The sequence below is a fragment of the Glycine max genome, chromosome 17, assembly GCF_000004515.6.
Source record: "Glycine max cultivar Williams 82 chromosome 17, Glycine_max_v4.0, whole genome shotgun sequence".
NCBI lineage: Eukaryota > Viridiplantae > Streptophyta > Magnoliopsida > Fabales > Fabaceae > Glycine > Glycine max.
In genome coordinates, this window is record NC_038253.2 from 228,957 (window position 1) to 249,632 (window position 20,676).

General features: G+C 33.6%; 2 protein-coding genes across 2 annotated transcripts; one reads left to right on the plus strand and one right to left on the minus strand.

The window, feature by feature from the left end:
- Window positions 1-398: 398 nt before the first annotated feature.
- LOC100816200 (cullin-associated NEDD8-dissociated protein 1) lies at window positions 399-11,660 on the minus strand. The gene is made up of 29 exons (XM_003550047.5): window positions 11,464-11,660; window positions 11,299-11,364; window positions 11,047-11,216; window positions 10,447-10,657; window positions 9,490-9,655; window positions 8,620-8,749; window positions 8,402-8,516; window positions 8,145-8,302; window positions 7,927-8,050; window positions 7,604-7,654; window positions 7,447-7,529; window positions 6,768-6,852; window positions 6,592-6,693; window positions 6,406-6,504; window positions 5,310-5,420; window positions 5,148-5,231; window positions 4,926-5,066; window positions 4,545-4,637; window positions 4,250-4,371; window positions 4,001-4,163; window positions 3,671-3,910; window positions 3,043-3,291; window positions 2,750-2,926; window positions 2,498-2,644; window positions 2,238-2,354; window positions 1,877-2,045; window positions 1,130-1,207; window positions 915-1,053; window positions 399-804 (listed from the first exon to the last, which is right to left on the minus strand). The coding sequence occupies exons 2-29, from the start codon at window positions 11,332-11,334 to the stop codon at window positions 708-710; spliced, it is 3,657 nt and encodes a 1,218-aa protein (XP_003550095.1). The 5' UTR covers window positions 11,335-11,364; window positions 11,464-11,660; the 3' UTR covers window positions 399-707.
- Window positions 11,661-15,990: 4,330 nt separating this feature from the next.
- LOC100785202 (protein root UVB sensitive 6) lies at window positions 15,991-20,117 on the plus strand. The gene is made up of 10 exons (XM_003550074.2): window positions 15,991-16,552; window positions 16,647-16,943; window positions 17,045-17,164; window positions 17,672-17,773; window positions 17,867-17,939; window positions 18,102-18,182; window positions 18,277-18,341; window positions 18,448-18,549; window positions 18,650-18,832; window positions 19,507-20,117. The coding sequence occupies exons 1-10, from the start codon at window positions 16,154-16,156 to the stop codon at window positions 19,576-19,578; spliced, it is 1,494 nt and encodes a 497-aa protein (XP_003550122.1). The 5' UTR covers window positions 15,991-16,153; the 3' UTR covers window positions 19,579-20,117.
- Window positions 20,118-20,676: the final 559 nt, after the last annotated feature.

Genomic DNA, 20,676 nt, shown 5'->3' on the forward strand with positions numbered 1-20,676 from the left:
TTTATAAATCTACTACTTTTTTTTAGAGAATAAATTTTCTTGCAATAAACTGAGAGCTTAGTAAGCTTTCAATTTGAGTGTTGAAAATCAAGATAAAATAACATACATGTATTATCAGTAAGTAAGTTTTAACTTAAGGGAGAGTATTGAAAATCAAGGTAAAATAATATATATACATGTATTATTAGTAAGAAAATAAGATTTGTAGGAGTATCAAATTTTGAGGAGACAAAATATTCCCTCACTGAATATTTATCATAATGACCACTATATAATAGAGCATCTGCTTTATTATACTCTAACACGATTTCAGACAAATATCCCTTTGTTTTCTCCTATTTAACATGACTTCAAGCTATTAAGAAGACTTTCAAGTAAAATTAACCGGCAAGAAAAAATTATGACAAAAATACTCAAATGATTCCTTAGTATCTTAATTTCTTTTCTTTTTTGGTTCCAATTTTTTCCCTGGACGATAGGGGGCCACCAATGAGATAATGTAGCTACAGAAAAAGGCAAAATCTTTCATCCTATACAAGAAATCACCACTAGTATTCCGATTGCTTGAATCTAAATCTCCTATGTTATAATGAAATTAACTAGTTTTCCAGACCCCTTGCATCAACTAGCGGAGATGTCTCGGCAAGTAATATTTGAACACTCATTCCAGAACTATGATAGAGAGAAAAATTAAGACTGTATGTGAATCATTCATTGCGGATTGAATAATATTTATCCCAGAGAGTTTGTGATTTTGATATTTCGTTCATAAGATTCTTGAACTTGACACTGCAATCTCCTCCACTGCATAATGCAAAGTGAAAATAAATAAATATATCTGCCTTTTTCATTTGATTTATTTAGCCTCAGCAAAAGACAAGTAATTTGGGTCACAAACAGGTCAGAATACAAACCTTATGCGATTCAAGGATGCAATAGCTCGGAGTGCGCTTCGAATCATGTCTTCATTACGATCTACTTCTTGCTTAACAGCATCTTGCTTTGGCTTAAAATTAATAGTCTTCTGGAGAGGATCAACCAATGAATCTAACACTGAAGGTGAAATCCAAGTTAGAAAAGAGAGAAGCAATACAGCAAAAGCTTAACACTTCAACAGAGGAAAATAAACCTGCCAAGACTGCAGAAGGACACTTGTCAGCTAGTTTCGAGAGTATCAGGTGGCATGGCATTTTAACATCATAATGATCTGCAAAAACACAATGAGTATCCTTAAAATTAGTACCAATAAAGAAACAGAAAAATAAGATCCTCAATCCCTTGAGCATTACCAGTAAAATAAAGTATTCAGCAAATTTAGAAAAGAAAGGGGAAACCTAATGCTATAAGCTCCTGCTATGTACGGTGTCTATAAAACAGTTCCTTAAGTGCTATTTAGTAGCAAATTACAAAACTAATTTTTCAGTATATTAGTAGACATTTGGCATCTTACAAATTTGACATCTTGAGCTAAAATGCTGTGGAAAACGGATGAAGGGTAAAGTTCATCTAAATAAAATATGATAGATGTCAACGTGAAATCAAAATCATTAGATACGTGAATCAAACAAACAGAGCCTGGTCACAGGGTGAGGTTTAGTATTGTAACCATCAACATAAAATTAAAATTATTAGATATGTGAATCAAACAAAGTGAGCTTTGTCACAAGGTGAGGTTTAGTATTGTAACCAGAAGGTCACAGGTTCAAATACTTGAAGCAGCCTACCTGCTTGCAGGGGTAAGGCTATGTACATCAACCCTCCCTAGGCCCACTCACTAGGTGGAAGTATTGTGCACTGGGTCCCCTTTTAGATAAGTGAATCAGAACCAACAAATGTAATCAGCAGTGATGGAGAAAAGATTATAACTAATGCTCACCATCCAAACCAGATTTAAGATAAGGAACAATGAATGATGACGGGTTCACTTGATCAAGGCAACTATCCAGTAATGTGTCTACACATTCAAAAGCCGCCTTCCTCAATTCAAGTCCATCATCCACAATATGCTTGAAAGGACCAAGATCAACTGTCCTTATGAGCTCTTGCTGTCAAAATTTCATTAAAATGAGTCCACCTCCAGTAATACAAGATCTTCTATTTTGGTAAATGCAGCTATTGCAAAATATATTACTAAATTAAAATATTCTTAGAATAATGGGGAGTATAAAGTCAAGTTTTATTGTAATGCTATATACTCAACTGAAATACATGGAACAGAATGGCACAATTCAGATTACCTTAACAATAGTTTGATCATATAGAAGAGGCAGCAGATCAGGAAGAAGCCCCTTGATGAGATTTGGCTTATTGTGTGCAAATGTGCTGAGAGCCAAAACAGCAGCTCGCCTAACATGCTGCATAAATAACAACCAGAAATAATAATAAAGTTCAAACCAATTAACCATTGGCCAGTAAGGCACAAATACACAACCAAAAAAATAGAACATAGCATGTTATATTTCTTGAACAACATTCAGTAAGGTGATTAAAAACTCACCCTATCATTATCCTTGATAAGCATCAGAAATGAAGATATTTCAGGGTATATAATCTCATCTATCTTCTCTTGACGCTCAACTATAGAGTACTTCACAGCAATGACAACAGTAGCTCGAGTAAATGCAGCTGGGCTGGTTGTTCTTACCTATAGAAGTTTCAAAACAAAACAAAACAAAAAAAAACAATCATCAAATACAACACATGCAAGTCTCAGGCACAAGTACAGGATACCAAAATAAAATTCAGATACCTTGAGTGCAGGGATGAGTTTTACAGGCTCAATAAGAGCAATTTTGCCCAAACACTCCGCCACTACATTGCGCACTCCCTCTTCCTCACTTTCACAGTGGTTGAAGAGTAAATTAAGTATTTTCTCCACACTGGACTCTTGAAACTCTGCTTTATCCACAGATTGTCTGACAATTACCTGCCAGGTAAGGGCAAGAGAATTGCATATATATTAAATGAGTTTTCATGATTGTCTATATATTAAATCTTAGAAAGAAATAAAACCAACCAGATGATTTTGTTAAGGCAACACACCTCTTTCAAAGAATGAAGCAAGAGATATTGTTTCTTCTGCTGATTATCAATCTGATCCAAGATAAATGGCAAGTATTTTGGAAGATTACCAATAGCAATGTTACCAAGAGCGTATGAGGCAGCAGACTTTATCTCTTCAAAAGGGGACTGAAAAGATTCAATAACAATATTTTCTATGTGTGCATGTGAACTTAGATCCTTCCTTCTACCAATCTCCCCCAAGCATAAAAGGGCAAGGTGCTGCTTAGCCTTTCAAAATTAGAAGGAAAATGCATAATGATCAGTACATACAGAAGACAAGGAACAATCTACTGATGTGGCAATATAATTCATTTTATTTGAGAGGTGTTGGAAACAAGCAATTCCACAATTGATTCTAAAGATCTTCAGAAGATAATCAATATACACTATGATATTCTATATAAAGTCTAAAATACTATGAAGATATTCTAACAGAGCATAGCCACTTAAAAAGAAACAGGAAACAACAGTATAAAACTGATTGCCAGCCAACGCCTATAAACTGCAAGATTGATTGAATTAGGCTGTAACTGCATAAATAGTTAAACACAGATGGATTGTCAATTAAATTCACTACACGGCAGAAGTACTGGAGAAAAAAACTTACTGAGTTAGAACTGCTGTCATCCTTGAGAATGTCAGTAAGCATTTTCACAGTAGATGAACACTTCTGATCACCAGCAGCAAGGCATAGAACAGCAACACACTGAGCTATTGAATGCAAAGCTTGTTTAGCAATGCCACCAGACTGTGGAGAAGGCTTAGCACAGGCTAGTAGTGACTCCAGCAGAGAATCAAAACTAGTATTTGCAGAATAGACTAAAGCAGCAAAAAAGTTTTGCAAAGCCTGTAGCATTCAGCAAAACGAAACCCTGAGAATGCATTTATTTTATTTCATATAAATTGGCTCAAGTTCAGTCACATGCATAAAAATTACCATAAGTGCTTGCCCCTGCAACAGTGAGCTTTTAATTAATGTTAAAGCTTGAGGAAGAACTTTGTTTCTAACAGCCAAGCCAATACTTTGATTTGACCTCTTGTCACCCATTAATGTGCAGCAGAGTTCCAGGGCAAGAGCTGTCATATGCAAGTCAGAATCACTGAAACACAAGCAACAAAAGAAAATGGAGTCAAGCATTCCATATCACCTATGCCAATGTACAGAGAGTAGATTAGTAAGACAAACCTAATTAGTCCTGACAGTTCTATGATAATAACTTCATAAGCAGACAACATAATCTTATCGCCATAAGCAACTATAAGTGAATTTAAGGTTCCCAAGGTAGCCTGCCTTAGAGCACGATTAGCCTGTTTGCAAACCAGTAAAACAACAAGGCTTAGCATATTTCACCCCCTAACAGTGGGAAACTCTAAGAAATTCATAAATTTTGACTTCAAAATCAAATCAACTACATGAAGTTTTGATCAAATACATCATAAGTTAAGTTGATGAATGTATTATAGTGAGAAAAATAGCATACTTTTCTAAGAAATGCAGTCAACTCTGCTACCACATGCTCTAGAACACATGATAGATCCACCCGAAGTGGAGAAGCAGCAATGACAGCGAATGCCTGCATAAGAATCAGCCAATAGCATACTGATTTATAAGTTTGACTTTATTATAAATAAATGATAGATGACTAGCAAAAAACAATTATACACTTTGGATACACTAAAAGAAATCAGCCTCTTAAAACTTACAACTTTCCTTATATTATACTATTTTCTATATCACAAAAATACACAAGTCAAAACTCACAAGTCAAGACTATTTCCCAGAATTAAAAAGAAGTTAACAGAATAAAGAAAAGTCATGACAATTCCTTATAATCTTAATGCACAAAATTCAACCAACAAACCTTGACAGCAGTAAGTCGGGTTATCTCATTTCCCATCCGATCAACAAGCACAGGAAGGCATGCAGGTAATTCTGCATTTAGATGGTCGCCAAACGTTGACACAATGAGGCCCATGCAGGAGATAGCACACTCCTTAACCTCCTGGAGAGGAAAAAGGTTATATATAGATTATATATATGATAAAAACATAAAAAAGAATTCTTTTACAATCATCCGACTAACCTGATCCTGATCTTGGTTTATTAAGCGTGACATAATGCCATTATATATGGGATGAACATATGGTCTGAAATCAAAACCAGACCCCTAAAAATAATGCCATTATGATTATTAGAAATAGGTCTAAACATCATTTCTCAATCCAAAGAAGATATATTCACAAACCTCAATGTTTGGCCGCACAACACGAACAAGTTCTCCACATACTCTCAAGGCCTCTGCAGTGACCTTGTAATAACGCTCACCAACAGCTGATAGAACAGGGGCAGAAAGAGCCTACAAACAGAAATATAAATGCAATTGATCCCGAAATACTACCATAAGTCATCCATATGCATTGGCAATTGACATAGCACATACATATCACTGCCTTGGCATCAAAGAGTTTGATAGGCAAATTTAAGCTAAAAAAATGTGTCAAGGAATTTCTACAAGTCAAGAATTATGCAACCAAGGGAAGGATTTATTACTGATGCAACCCCTCATGAAGCCCCACTGAGCATAAAAGAAGGAGAAAGCAAGACTTACAACTTCCTATTATGTGTACTGGTCTGGCAGTAAACATGACCAAACCAGTCATAAAGACTGAAATGGCAAAAAGGATTGAATTCTAGACATCACTGTTAACTAGGTTATGGCAACATGTCAAAAAAACAATTGAACAAAGTATGAACTTCATTACGTACATACCCAGAACTGGCTTTTTAAAGATGATAACTACTTTAAGATGATAAAAAAACTCCATAAGTGGCACAAGAGAAGAAAAAAAAGAAATAGTGAACTATAAACAATAAGTTAATAACAATTAACAATTGAAGATAATATTAAAACTCTGGTAAAGATGAGAAGGAAAACATTAATAATAATTTCAAAGGAGCATATTTTTTTAGGGACTTCTCTGAACTAAACACAATATCATAGATCAGAAAATCAACAAAATAATCCACTTCTCTAAGCATCAATTTAGTTCTTTTTCAAATCTAAATTATAATAAACAGAGTGACAAACAGTCCAACCCACAAAATCATTAACCTAAGGATATGACCTTCAACTTCTTAAAATTTGATGAAGAGGTTATTGGTAATGGATCATAAAATAGAATATTCAATAAGAAATTAAGAATTCGTTGACAAATATTTAATTATTTATGTTCTCACATGGTGAAGTTCATACATTACGGTGCATGGATTGTTGCTACAACACAAGAGGTAAAGCTTCACAAAAACCAATTCAAAGAGTAAATTAAACAAATAATGGTTACCTTGATGTAAGGGTGAAAAACATCAGGAGAATGTGAAGATAATACCAATCTTGTAAATGTTAGGGCTTCAATTTTCAAATTTGAGGTAGATGATTTGTCCTGACAAGCAAAGAAAAGACAAAGCAATCGGTACTGGGAAACTAGATGAGTTTAAACAAAATTATAATTCAAAACAATCATGCCTACATTCAATGCTTTTTCAATTCCTGGAATGAGTGACCCAATGTGATCTGCAAGACAGTTGGGTAATACAACCACAAGTTCTTTCAAAACAGAAAAGGCTCCAACCTGCAAAGACAATGATGCTTAAAATCTGGAGATAATTTAGTCGAAATCAATTATCAACTTTTGATGACTACTACCTTTGTCTTAATAGATTTCTCACGCAACTGCCTATTTATAGATTTGACAATCTTTGACACTTCTTGCTTCAACAACCATCGAGGACTGCATTGCATGTCAGTGCTAAGACAGTCAATAATTGCTGCATTTTGAGTTATTGTAAAACCTCGGCTTAACTATAGGAAAAGCTGAAGTGATAGCCATTGTGGATGTTCCTATATATTGCTCTTGATAAACAGATAAAGGTCATTAACCCAAAGATGGCATTTTAAAATTTGGATGCATATGTTCATAAATTTTAAGATTTGTTTTGGCTACGTGATAGGACAATATTCAAAAATAATTTCCTCATATTCTTGCCCTAAAGAATCATGTTCGGATATAAAATTTGTGAACTATCACCTCTGCAGAAGCAGCAATGAATCTATAGGTACCAGTCATAATAAAGTTTCTGCAAGATAACAAATTTTAAGGAGGTAACTACTGGGTCTTCTAAAAAAATATTCATTTTAGATTTTACAAATATCTACAATAATATTATTGTGTATCTTAAGTTTGAAATATGCCTATAAGTGCACAATCAATTCAAGTATAAATCATTCTCATGCACTAAAGACACCGATTTTCCAACATCAAAAGAAACAAAGATAAAATTAGATAGAAAGTGATTTTACACTAGGAAAAACATTAGTCACTTGCCTCATTTCATCTGCATCAATCTGCCCTTTTGTGACATTTCCAGTTTGACGCAAGAGCTCAATGAAAGTATTAAATACATCCATCTGCAACATATCCGTGTTAAAGGAGCAACCTTTTTGCTGTAAAGATTACAAATAAAATATTTATTTGGGTATACCTTGACATTTTCTTCCCTTTCTTTGAATCTGTCTATTAGTTTTGGACAAGCCTTAAAGAGATAGAAATTCCAAGGTGAGACAGTCATGCAACTAAATATTATAAGAGGGGGTAAACAGCTAATTATGCCAACACATAATTTTGGTTGAAAGAAATTTTATTAGGGCATAAGAATTAAAAAATATACAATCTAACTATGAATCTAGTAAACCTAATATTTACCCAATACCCAGAGAGATAAATGATATAAGAACAGCAATCCTGAAAATAGAGAACAATAGGATATTTAGACAGAGATGAATTAGAAACTGATAGCATAGCTACCTCATCATACAGCTTTGACAAGATCTCAGGACGAGAAACAATCAATGCTGCTAAGCATTTAGCTGCTGCTCTCCGAACTTTCCAGCTGACATCTTCATCATCTGTATATTCATTTGCACTGTCACTGCAAAAAATAGCACATTTGGGAAGATTAACAAGAAGAATATCATGAAAACATTAATCCCATACTGCAGCTAAGTGAACCAAAAAGCACATACTCATCCTCCTCCTCTTCAAGACCTTCGTCATCAGTATCCTCCTCCATGTTGTCAGTAAAATTTGGATCATAACTAAGATATTCTAGAGTCAAATGAAGAATTTCATCACAGTAAACAGAAATATCCCTTGGGCACCTTAGGAGAAAGCTTTCCAGTGCCTGTAGTGAAATGTTAACATGATTCAGATGACAGTATAACACACACACAAACACACACTTCAGAGTACTAAGATTACTGATAATAAACAAACATGGCACCTGCAAGCTGTACTCACGAAGCTCTTCATCATTTTCTGAGGCATTAGTACAATAATTAATTAGCACTGGAACAGTGTCTCCAAGATGGGGCCCAAATCGGTAGCCAACAGCTCGACTGAAACACCAATTTATACAAAATTGTTGATAACAAGAAAATGATTCCTTTTCAATATGAAAAGAAAACAAGGCATAAGATTTATATTGATGAGAATTCTAACCTCAAAGCACCGATCATCTGTATATTGGTACGGATCATTTCGGACTTGGCAACTTTCTTTTTCAAGTTGGTAACAACTTCAACAGTTGCCTTTGCCAACAAATCATCTGACAGGCTTGAAGAGAGAGATGCTGAAGAGATGAAAAAGAATTTAACAAGAAGAATACAGCTTTGCTTTCATTAACAACATTTTCAACAAAATTAAAACAGCAGCCATTTCAGGGTTGAAAACAGCTTGCTTCAAGGTATTTCATTTTGAAATTAGTTATTACATGCACTAGGTCCAATTAATTGGAGTTCCATCCCAAACAACATAAACATGGACTTGAATAATCTATTTCAATCCTGAACTTCGTAAACTTGTCTGGATGCCATCATCAGTTTTCTCGTGTTCTTATTTTCTAATGATTTTGCTTATAACTAAATAATACTGGCTCTCCCAATTCAAAAACATCAACCGTGTGACAAATTTTCTATTTTAAGATAAGTTGTAACTTGCAAGCAAACATTCCTTTTTAGAGAATTTTCAATACAGAATACATGAAGGATTTAATAATTTAGTCTCTGAGCTAGTTTTTCTTAGTAAATCAACATTCATGGTCAGAGTTACCCCAAAACCAGTTATCATAAAAATCTAAGTGACTTTTCAAAAATCAAAAGGCCTAAAATCAGAATATAGAAAAACCACAGATTGTAAAAATTGAGTAAGGTTTTGCTCTAAACAAATTTACTACAACAGGATTCAACCAAGGTGAAGGGGGAAAAAATGACAACCTTCTAAACAGCAAAAAGCAACACCAATTCTCCACTAATAAGTAATAAACAATTTTTCCATGGAAAATCCAAGAATGCAAATTTAAATTTGTCTTACCAATGCATGCCACAGTCTTCTTGCGCACACTAGCTTGATTAGAACTCAACTGAGAAAGCAAGGAACTTAATAATAGTTCATGATCAGCTGCCATTAGATTCCCAAATTTATGAAGGACATCACATAAAATATCCAGCGATTCACATTTAATCTCAGAGCCCATTCCCTGCAGATGAGAAAAGGAGATTATAACATAATGTCACTTAGAAAATCACTAAATAAATAGTTCATGATTAACAATTTCTGATGGGAGGAGGACCAAACTAGCAATTTTGATAAATAATGAGCCCATGGGCCAGTGAGCCTAAGTAGAGCCCAAAACTAAGGCTAAAATCAATGCTAAAAATAAATTGAATCCCCTTGTTGTCTCACAACTCATAAGTCAATGAAATCATGCATAATGTTAGACATAAAACCATTCAAGTGCTTAAAATTAATAGCTTAAACCTTTTGAATAGTTGGTTCATAACACGGTATCAAAGCCTCTATGACCCAATGGTCTAGAGCTCAATCCATATTACTCCTATTCATCAAAAGAAGTTGAATTTCAGAGTAAAGCAAGTGGGCCTGTGCATTGCCCAAACTTAAACCTCAATTGGACCGTCTCACATGATAGGGCAGGTTAGATATAAAACCATTTTTGTGCTTTAACCTTATCACTCAAGCTTTTAGGATGGTTAATTTATGAAAAGGGTGTTATACAAGTGCTTCAGAAATATAAATCTATACAGAATGCAAATATAAGATTGAAGTTTTTTATATAATTCTTGTCTTCTTGAACAGGTACATAAACAAATTAGTAGCCACGGAGTACAAATTAAGTAATTTACATATATACAGATGAATGTAGAACAGAGACAATGAAAGTTAATGGTGGCATCAGCCTGATACAGGCACAGAACAGAAGTGTTGTTAAGTCCAACTGTCTATAGTTTTTAAGCAAAATTACAAACTTACAGGACCAGTAATTCCTTTTATCAATTGCGGTGTGAGAGTCTGGAGAATAGATAGTGCAAGAGACTGAGTAGAAACTTCAGCAACAACTGTCTTCAAAGCTATGCTAGCAATGTCACGATGCTGATCCTTCCCATTTAGCAATTTGTCACATAGTTTACTGGTCATTTCCACAACCCTTACCTCACTCACCTTCCTCACTAACGGAGCAAGACTGCAATTTTTAATCAAATTTGAACTGATAAATAAATTAAAACAACACTAATGTTTTATCATGCGTTACTTCATTTTCTCATGGCAACCTGAATGCACTACAGCAGTAACTAACGACTGACCTTTTTTAATTATGTGAAGTAATTTCAAATTTCAATTATACACTATATTGCACGAGTAATAGTAGCTCCAACACTGATCTTACAAAATACCCTAAACAACGCAATTTTAAATTAGCATAATTATCCTTTTAAACTCTAAAGCAGTGAATGCCCTTAGCTAACCATAAAAAACAAAAGAATACTAATACTAGTTGAAATGTCATACATACATACATGCATACATTATACAGGAGTGAGTGAGCAGAGAAAGAAAAGGTGTACGGTGTACCACTTGACAGCAAGTCCAGAAACATCACCAGCTGCATCATCAAGCTGTTGTATGATGATGTTTGCCAATTTGACCTCCAAATCAGCATCGGCCTTAAACGTTGTTTTGCTCAACTCATTCAGCAAATCAGATGTGGCCATATATCTGTAATCTTTGTCCTTCCCAGTCATCTGCGCCAAGAAATCGAAAACCATTCATCATGAACAGCCACAATGCATATCAACATGAACATCAGAGCATGTGTATGCATACCTTTTCTAGTATGCCAGTCAAAGCTAAATTGGCCATGTTACCACAAGTTTGTGACAAGCGTCAAATCTGAGAAGTAGCGAAGAAACATAGTTGATGAAAAAAAAATCAGAAATCAGATATGCGATGCGAAAACCTAGATTGACAGTGTGAGTAGCAGTGGAAAACCTGATTGTTTTGAATTGTGCAGAGTTGAAATACTGACGGCGAGAAGAAGCGGAACGGAAACCTAGGAAAGAGAATGGATCAGAAATTGAAACCGATGGATGCACTTCCTCTCTACTCTTCTCCGATTGCAAGTGCCTCTTCGCTCCTCATGCCACAGCCTAAAAACTTTCTTTTGAAGCCCTATTCACTTTCACTTCTCAGTATTTTTACGTTTTATTAAATATAAAATATACAAATATTGATAAATATTTATAGCTTAAATTATACCTTTGAATTATTTTTAAGATTTACTTTTATCATTTACCTTAAAAAAAAGTTCATTTGATATTTTATCTTTTAAATATGAGTTATTTGATCCTTTCAAAGCTGTAATCTTTTGTTTCATTGAATTCATTTGAAAACTATAGAATCTAATTATTGGTAAAAATCGTGTAAAAAAAGTTAGTCTAACTAGAAATTAAAAAATTAAAAAATCTATCATTTTTTTATGATCCTTTTAATTTACACATTAGTTTAGTTTCATGTAAATAAATTTAATGAAATAAGTTTTGTGTGTTGAATAAGTAAAAAAAAAAAGTTCAAAATTGTGTACTAAAATAAAAGAAAACAATATCATTGTTTCATAGGGATCAAATCATATCTAGTTTAAAAGATAAATTATTTGAAAGATAAAGATAAAAATAAGATAAAGGATCAAAGTATAATTTAACCATGTTGATAACTGTTTTTAATATTTTGTATTGTTATAAATATAAATGCTTATTAATGTGTTATTTGATTATATTTTAATTTTAGCTTTAATGTGGCCCGCACTAGTTCTGTAAGACTCAAGCAAAATTATCTGATGTAGCCTACTTGTGATTATATAAGTAAAAAAGCACTAGATAAATTTATGCAACATCTAAAGAGAAGGAAACTAGTATTTACGCTACTAAATCTATTGTCCCTTTGATCCGACTCATTGTGAAGTCAGTAATCTATTGTAATTTGAAAAACACTTTCATGTGAATGTGTGAAATTATAATAAGTGAAACAAAATGAATGTTTTTATATGGATCTTTATTTGATATAGGAAAGCATCAGCAATGACATGTAAATGGCATGTTTACAATAGGAGTAAAGTCTAGCATGTTTGTTATGTTATGATGATATAAAGCATGAGTGATGGGAAATGAATATTGATGTGATAAGGTGAATGAGCAAGACGTTGTTTTTTTCTGGGTTAAGAAGATCATTTGGATTTGGATGTTGGTTGATGCGTATTCTGCTAGTGAGGATGGTTTGAGAAAGTGAGCAACGGGGACAGTTTGTTTACTTGTGCCACAGTTGTGCGCTCTTGCTCTTGTTAAAGGTTTTCGACAAACAAGACCCCTCACAATTGAAAACATATATCTTTCCTTTTCCACCCCAAATTCTTCCCCACTATTTCTAACGCCACACCCATTAGTTTTATTAATTTGAACATTTGTCATTGCAATGCACAACATTCATATACATATTTTTATATAATTCATAATAAATAAATATTTTTATTTTAAGTTCATATTAAACAACTTATAATATACTTTTTAAAAATTATTGACAAAATTTTAACAAAAAAATACAAATTTAATTTAAAATAAATATAAAATTATATATTGATACATGAATCTTGAGTCTCACATGAATGGTGAAAAACTTCACAAAATCTTTATGAAATACGATTGTAACTGACATCTGTGTTGTTTACAGCATATTGTGATTTTGCTTGCAGATTTTCGCAGGTTCCTTTCTAGTATTTATTTTTGTTCTTCAATGGTTAGAGAAGTTTGGGATTAAGCAATGATATGGAAATGATCATCATATCGTTCATTTATTTTTATTATTATGTTTCATTCCTATTTTTACGGACCAAGCAGTGGGACAACTTACTCTTCCACTTCATTCTTATTCATTTCATCCTTCACCACCAATCTAAACATTGCCTAGGCTAATAACATATTCCAATAATTGATTTAAAAAAATTTTCCTAATCGATTCACTTTCAAATCACCATAAATAAACAACAATGTCAATGTGCAACATCATACAGCCGTGACTAATCTTTTAATAATGAAACAATTTCAACAAGTGAAATAATAATTGGTAAAGAAAATTGATCATTGGTATGTATCTATAGTACGCGGAAGATAATATATATGTGATAAAATGAAACAACTATCTTATCTTTTAAACCATTTTAATCTTGTTATTTTCTGTTGCTAAATTTAAAATTAGAAATAATAATAGATCAAGTTCAATTTGTATGTAACAGTTTTTCAAATTAAATTTCAAACATGAAATCCTTTGATTTTTTTTTTTCACCAAATATTTCAAATTATGTATATTGTTTTTATTTTTCAATGCTAGCAAGAAATATAATAATATTTCACTTAGGAAATTAATTAATCATTCAATTAGATTAAATTCTCTAATTTAATTGATCTATCAAATATTAAAATAATTTTCTTAACAAAGATCATAATACTCATTTGTGTGTGATCTCGTAGGTTCACTAAGTATTATGACAATTTTGTGTCAAAAGAAAACTATTAAACCTCCTCTTTTTGCGACTTTTCTATTAAGAGTTTATGGTAAATTTAATCATTCAATAATCAAATTTACATGTGATTCATCGTAAATTAATGAACAAGAACTATTAATATTTATCCAATAAATATTATTAGGTATATATTAATCTATCCGGATTATTGATATCCTAATTATAATAATCTTATCATAAAAAATAATTTAGATTAAAATTATAAAAAAATTATTTTTTATTATCATAATTTCTATTATATAATAAATCTCTAATTTTAATTAAGAACCCGTGAAATTAACAATTTCATAAAATAAAAAACAAATTTTTACTAAAATTAATAACAAGATACATATTTATTCCCCATGCTAAGTAAGTCCTCATTCTACCACCATCAAACAACATTGTTTCTGCCGTTACGTACACCACCTTTTGTCGTTATAAGTCGTCATAGCTGGATCTCTGTACCGTCTTCATCAATGTCACAAACTACTTTCTATTACGAACTAATCCACTGTTACAAAACACTAGCCACTACCTCACCTCAATCCCCATGCTTTCCAAAGGTGACACCGCACTTGTTTTCTCCCCCAACTCCCTTGAGGTTTCAATCTTTTGCCTTGGCGTTACCGTCTAACCTATGAATCATCATGCCACGCGCTATGAGTTTGCATGCCTCTTACACCTCAACAAAATCTGCACGTCTTCACAATAACTTAAATAGCAAAAAAAATAATAATCATTATCGATTCCCTTACAAAGATTAGAGTGGAATTTGATTTCCACGGTTTCTCTTTTTTCAATATAATTTATTATTCATTTTTTTAACTGAAATAAAGTTTCTATCTAAAATGTTCTAAACATCTTGATCTTGCAATCTGATTGTTGTTCTTGAAATTAGGAATGTGTCTTGCGATAGGTGATGAAGAAATTGAAAAAAATCAAAATAGAAAAAGATAGGAAGGAAAATGAAAAAAAAAAAGAGCATACAATTTGATTTGATTTAGAAAATAAGGGGGTGTTTGGTTTGGTTGTTTTCTGTTTTCATTTTAACTTAAAACAGAATATGTTTGGTTGGATTTCTCAAAACATTTTTAGTGAAAATGAAAACAGAAAACAATCAATGAAAATAATACATTTTCGTTTTCAGTGTTTTCGGTGAGAACAAAAATCTCATTTCAGGTAAAATGAAATTGTGGTAACGTAATTTTAAGCAAATTTAAAAATACAAAAAGACAAAGAAATCAATATATCATAAATTTTCAGTATTTTTATTTCATGAAAACAGAAAACAAGAAGTCAAACCAAACATATTTTTAGAATTTTAATTTTTTGAAAATAAAAACAGTTTTCAGAGAATGAAAACAGAAAATAAAAATGCAAATCAAACACACCCTAATAAATCCAAGAGTATCAAAATAATTTCTTATAATAATTGTGTCTCTCACCCTAGCGTTAGCCATTAGATTAAAACTCAATTCAGAGTTATTTTGATTGGGTGTACAACACACTTTAAAAAAAAAAGCATAAGTTTACTGTGAGGTATTTGTGGTTAATATTTCAAAACAATGAATATAATTGGTCTGTTATATATTTTTTCAAAGTTAGAAAATGAGATGGGCGGAGAGTGCGGCCTTAAATAGCCGGTGGGACAGGTGCCAACTACTAACAAGTAAGCGAATGTGGTTCTCATTTCTCAACTGCTTCCACTTAACTTATCCGCTTACTCACTCTCCTCATCTCAATCTCCGCCGTCCATAAATCTCTCTTTCTACCTTTTGTTTTATTATTTCCCACTAATAACTAATAACTTGTTTTTTTGTATTTCTTTAATTAAAAATAAATAATAAACCTGCTGCTAATTGAATGAGTTTAATAGTTATATCCTAATTAAAATGACAAATCATCGTGTGTATGTTTTTAAGATAGTTGATATAAATGAAAGATAATAAAAAAATATATATTTGATAGTGTGATTGCATCTGATGTGGTGAGAGCATTGAAGTAAAGAACAAAGCGACGTCGCATCTATTTTCGATGAAATCTATGATATGCTTTCTCTCTCTATAAATTAAATTAGTAATACTCCTCCTCCGTTGTGAAATTGGATCTATCGATCTCATCTCCGTCATGGCTCCGAATCCGATGAAGATGAACATGAAGCAATCTGCCAATTCCACTACAACTACCATAGCTAATAAGGAGATTCTGGTCCGTGAAACGATGCGTATCAGTGCCAATTTGGCTTCCACCCCTCTCCTCGAAGCCCCGCCGCCGCCGTCGCCCATTGTCGGAATCATCTGCTGCGAAGAATTGGATGGGCGTCGTTGGAAGTACGTGGCCGAGAGCGATGCCCGTGGCGGATTCAAGAAGAATTCATTCCGCCCTGTCAGGCTCAACTTCCACAACCCTCGCGACCACCCTCTCCATGAAGTCCTCGCTTTCGTTACATCCTATGTTGTCCCCGAAGGTTTTCCTGATAGTGTTATTCCTTCCTATGTCCCCTACATGACATGGAGGGCTCTTAAGGTATGTAATATGTATGTTGTTTATCTTGTACTACTTTTACACATTCAGCTCTTAACTCCATCATCATCATCATCATCATCATTTGTAATTGTAGCACTTTTTCGGTGGAGCAATGGGCGTTTTCACAACTCAAACCCTCTTGAGTTCTGTTGGCGTCTCTAGAAACAGAGCTGCTCCTGGGGCTGTCGCCATCAACTGGATTCTCAAGGATGGCGCTGGTCGTGTCGGGAAGATGCTTTTTGCTCGCCAAGGAAAGAAATTTGATTATGACCTCAAACAGCTGCGCTTTGCTGGTGATCTTCTAATGGAGTTGGGTGCTGGAGTTGAACTCGCAACTGCTGCAGTGCCGCATCTCTTTCTTCCATTGGCTTGTGCTGCTAATGTACTCAAGGTTAGGTTTGTTTGTTGACTTCTTTCTGCCGACTCACCAACTGCTAATGAACTCTGCAGTGCAAGCTTTTTTTTTAATTTTTTTTTCATTTCTGCTCTCAGAATGTTGCTGCTGTAACATCAACATCAACTCGCACACCAATTTATAAAGCCTTTGCTAAAGGAGAAAATATAGGGGATGTCACTGCTAAAGGAGAATGTGTTGGCAATATTGCAGACCTGGTATGTTTTTTAACTTCCTACAGTTGCTATAATGCTGCCATTATTTTGTTGGAACATTGTTTGCACCTTTCTTTCTCGTCCAATCAATCAACTACATGCTTGTATTGCATGACCATTATATATATGCTTTGAAGATCATGACTTCTGAAGTCATTGCTGTGATTTAATATTTAATGCATAAAAGAAAAGCATACAAAAGTATTGGTCCAAAAGCTTATCTGATTGATTTTGGCTAATGGATACATACAGCAATCGAGTCAGGGTTTCATAGGCCAAAATTATGTTTACTTAGGTTAATTGATGGTAGAACGGTAGAAGAATGATGGATTGCAGGTCTTTGGTTTTATATTTATCTTAAGACAAGGACAATATGTGGGCAAGAAGACCGGCTGTTAGGAGTCGTATTAGAGACTGTTTACCTCTTTGAATTGAAAAATTCAGGGTTGATGGATGTTTTTGAAAAACTGTTTACCTAATACCTCTCCGAATCTCTTTTCCATTGTGCAGTTAGGAACTGGCTTGAGCATATTGATTGCCAAAAGGAATCCGTCGCTTGTCACCACATTTTCCCTCCTTTCATGTGGATATATCCTTAGCTCTTATAGAGAGGTTTGTTTATGTATAAGAAATGACGGTGCTTATCTAGCTGTACATGCACTTCCAATCTGGTGATTATGTATCTAATGTTTAATGCATTAATAGGTAAAATCTGTGGTTTTGCACACGCTTAACTGCGGAAGATTCAGTGTTGCAGTAGAGTCTTTTCTCAGGACAGGTATCATAACACTGCTGTATCTGTTTAAAATCATCAAATAGTCCATCCATGCTACTCTTATTGATCAGGCTGTTCTCTCTTGTATAGTCAATTTCATTTATATAAGCACTAGATGCTATTCCACTGTATGCCTCATTCACATTTTAACTAAACCCATTTCAGGACAAGTTCCCACTTTGCAGGAGGGCAATATGAATGAGAACATATTCAGTTTTCCATGGAAAGATAGGCCTGTTGTCCTTGGTATATCAATGGACTGAAAGATTTTTACCTGTCCACCGCAACCATTTTGTCTGAAAAATTAAAACTAAAATTTTCTTTTTAATTGTCTTTTTAGGATCAAGAATCAAGGAAGCATTCCAAGACCCTAGTGCATATTTTGCCATAGAGCCCTTGTTTGATGTAAGGCCTTTCTTGAGAGCTTGAGATTTTTCAGCTCTTTCTTAAATTATCTCCTGGTTGATGTCATTATATGATACATTCTTATGTAAGTTGTGTTCTGTAACAGAGGGAGAGATATATTGTGACATATAACCCCTCAAAACACAAGGTTTATGCTGTGCTCAAGGATCAGGCGAAGTCAGATGACATTCTGAAAGCAGCATTCCACGTGAGATTGAGATATATGGCTATCTTACAAAATTGTCAGAACAGATTGGGAAATTCTTAATTTGAAAAATACTTAAAAGTTAAAAAACCTCGTTTTGCAGGCTCATGTGCTATTATTCAATTTGATAAAATCATGGAATGAAAGTAATGCCTCATCTTTGAAGCAAAGGGAGGATCTCTCAAACATGACACACACAGTTGCTGATATCGAGGCTTGTATGGCTGGTACTTGCAAGACCGTGGCAGATTCTTATGGGTTTTTCAAGAATAATGCCAAGGAGCAGGTAATGAAGCAAAATAATTTTTGGTTGGTTCTGCATCCTATCTTGTTTACTGCAGTGTTTTTAGGTCTGGCTTTGAATATGTTGTCTTTCACATGTAATTGTTGCTATTGTGGTATTGAATTTTTGGACATGTGGAATGCCTTATGTTTGTCCAATGCAATCCTTATCAAAGGATTTCCCCCCCTTCTAGGAGACGGGGTAGGAAGAGGGGTTAATTTAAACTCATGTTTTTGTCTATCCAAAATTGTGCTCAGGCTTCAGAGCACTTGCCTTGTTGCATGATGCCCTGCTATGGGTGACCATACCTTGAGCATTCAATTGTTTTAGGTAATTCCCAGGGTAGGGTAAATATTTTTTATTTTATATTTTGAGAGCTGGAAGGTGAAAGTGTAGATTCTGGTTTATTCCCATTTTCATCAGGGAGTAGTTATAATAGCATTATTGCTTCTTGAAACACACTCCGTTTTTGTGAGGGGTGTTTGGTACTTTGATATTTGGTTCCCTGTATGGGGAATTAAGGATGTACAGTTGCAAATCTCACTGTAAATAATTGAAATTTGATGGCTTATTTTCATGGTCTGAGATTTGTTGAGCATTTTTTAAGTACATATATATATGTGTGTGTGTTGTAAGCCATTGCAGATGCCAAGTTGATATAATATATTTGTGTGCAGGGTTGGACGATGTCAGAATCACATCTAAATCCTGGTCGAGCACGGCTTCATCCAGTTGATAATAATAGATGATATTCTCAGCTTTCGGCAGCTGGGTTTTGACTGTCAAAGTTCTTGGGACTGCTCTGGATGTGAATGAGTCGGGCAACTGAAGCTTAAAATTACCAAAAGGTGCAATGAGAGCATACAATGCTCGTGGAATCGTAGTATCATCCTTGATCCTCACAAAAGCCGATGCGGTGCATGAATGGCCTTTAACATGATTGATATAATTATAGCAGTTGTTAGCATGACCGCGTATGACAACTTAAAATATCAATGCTCTTCTTTTTTCTCGGTCGAAAAATACTAACGTGTGACTCTGTTCTATTTCTTAGTTTTGTTCTTTATTCTTTTTGCAGTGGGTATTACTCTCTAGTATAAGTTTTTCAATTTCAATTTTGCACCCGAGTTCAAGAACTTGTTGCACATGTATCAGTGCAATTTCCATTTTGCATTCTTGTAGTTTTATTTGTGCTATATGTTTGGATCACGCTTGGTCCAAAGTATTTTTCTTGTAAATTTTTTTTCCTCGAAGCAGGAAACATAAAGAATCATACTGTTTTTACCCATGCATTGTATCAACCATTAGGGATGTTAATGCTAAATAAATTCAATAATTTAAATCGGGGGAAATTAGGTTCAAATATATAATAACAGGGAGTAGTGGGAGAGTATATTTGCACGATAAATATTGGTCTATCAAGAAATTCTAGTTCAATTGATTGAATAAAATATGAGTTAGAGTAAATTTCATGATATGTGTCTATAATTCTTGCATATAAAAAAGCATTGAATATTAGTTCACCAATTGATAAACAAAATTAGTGGATTTGGATTCTCTCTAAGTCAAACTCTTTGAGTTTCCCAATGTCTTTACTTTCTCATCATTTCTCCATCATCTATTTTTTTTTTGTTTTCTTTTGGTAGGTCTAATTTAATAATTAATTGTTAAGTATTAATAAAATACAAATAAAAATTAAGTAAGTGGACATAAATGGTTAATGTGTTGAAGTAAGATTAAATCATTTAAATATTATCTGAATTTGAATTTTACTGAAAATAATTTTTAATCAGATTTTATTTATCATCTAATCAAATTTTAAATTAGTAAAAAAAAAAATCACCTAA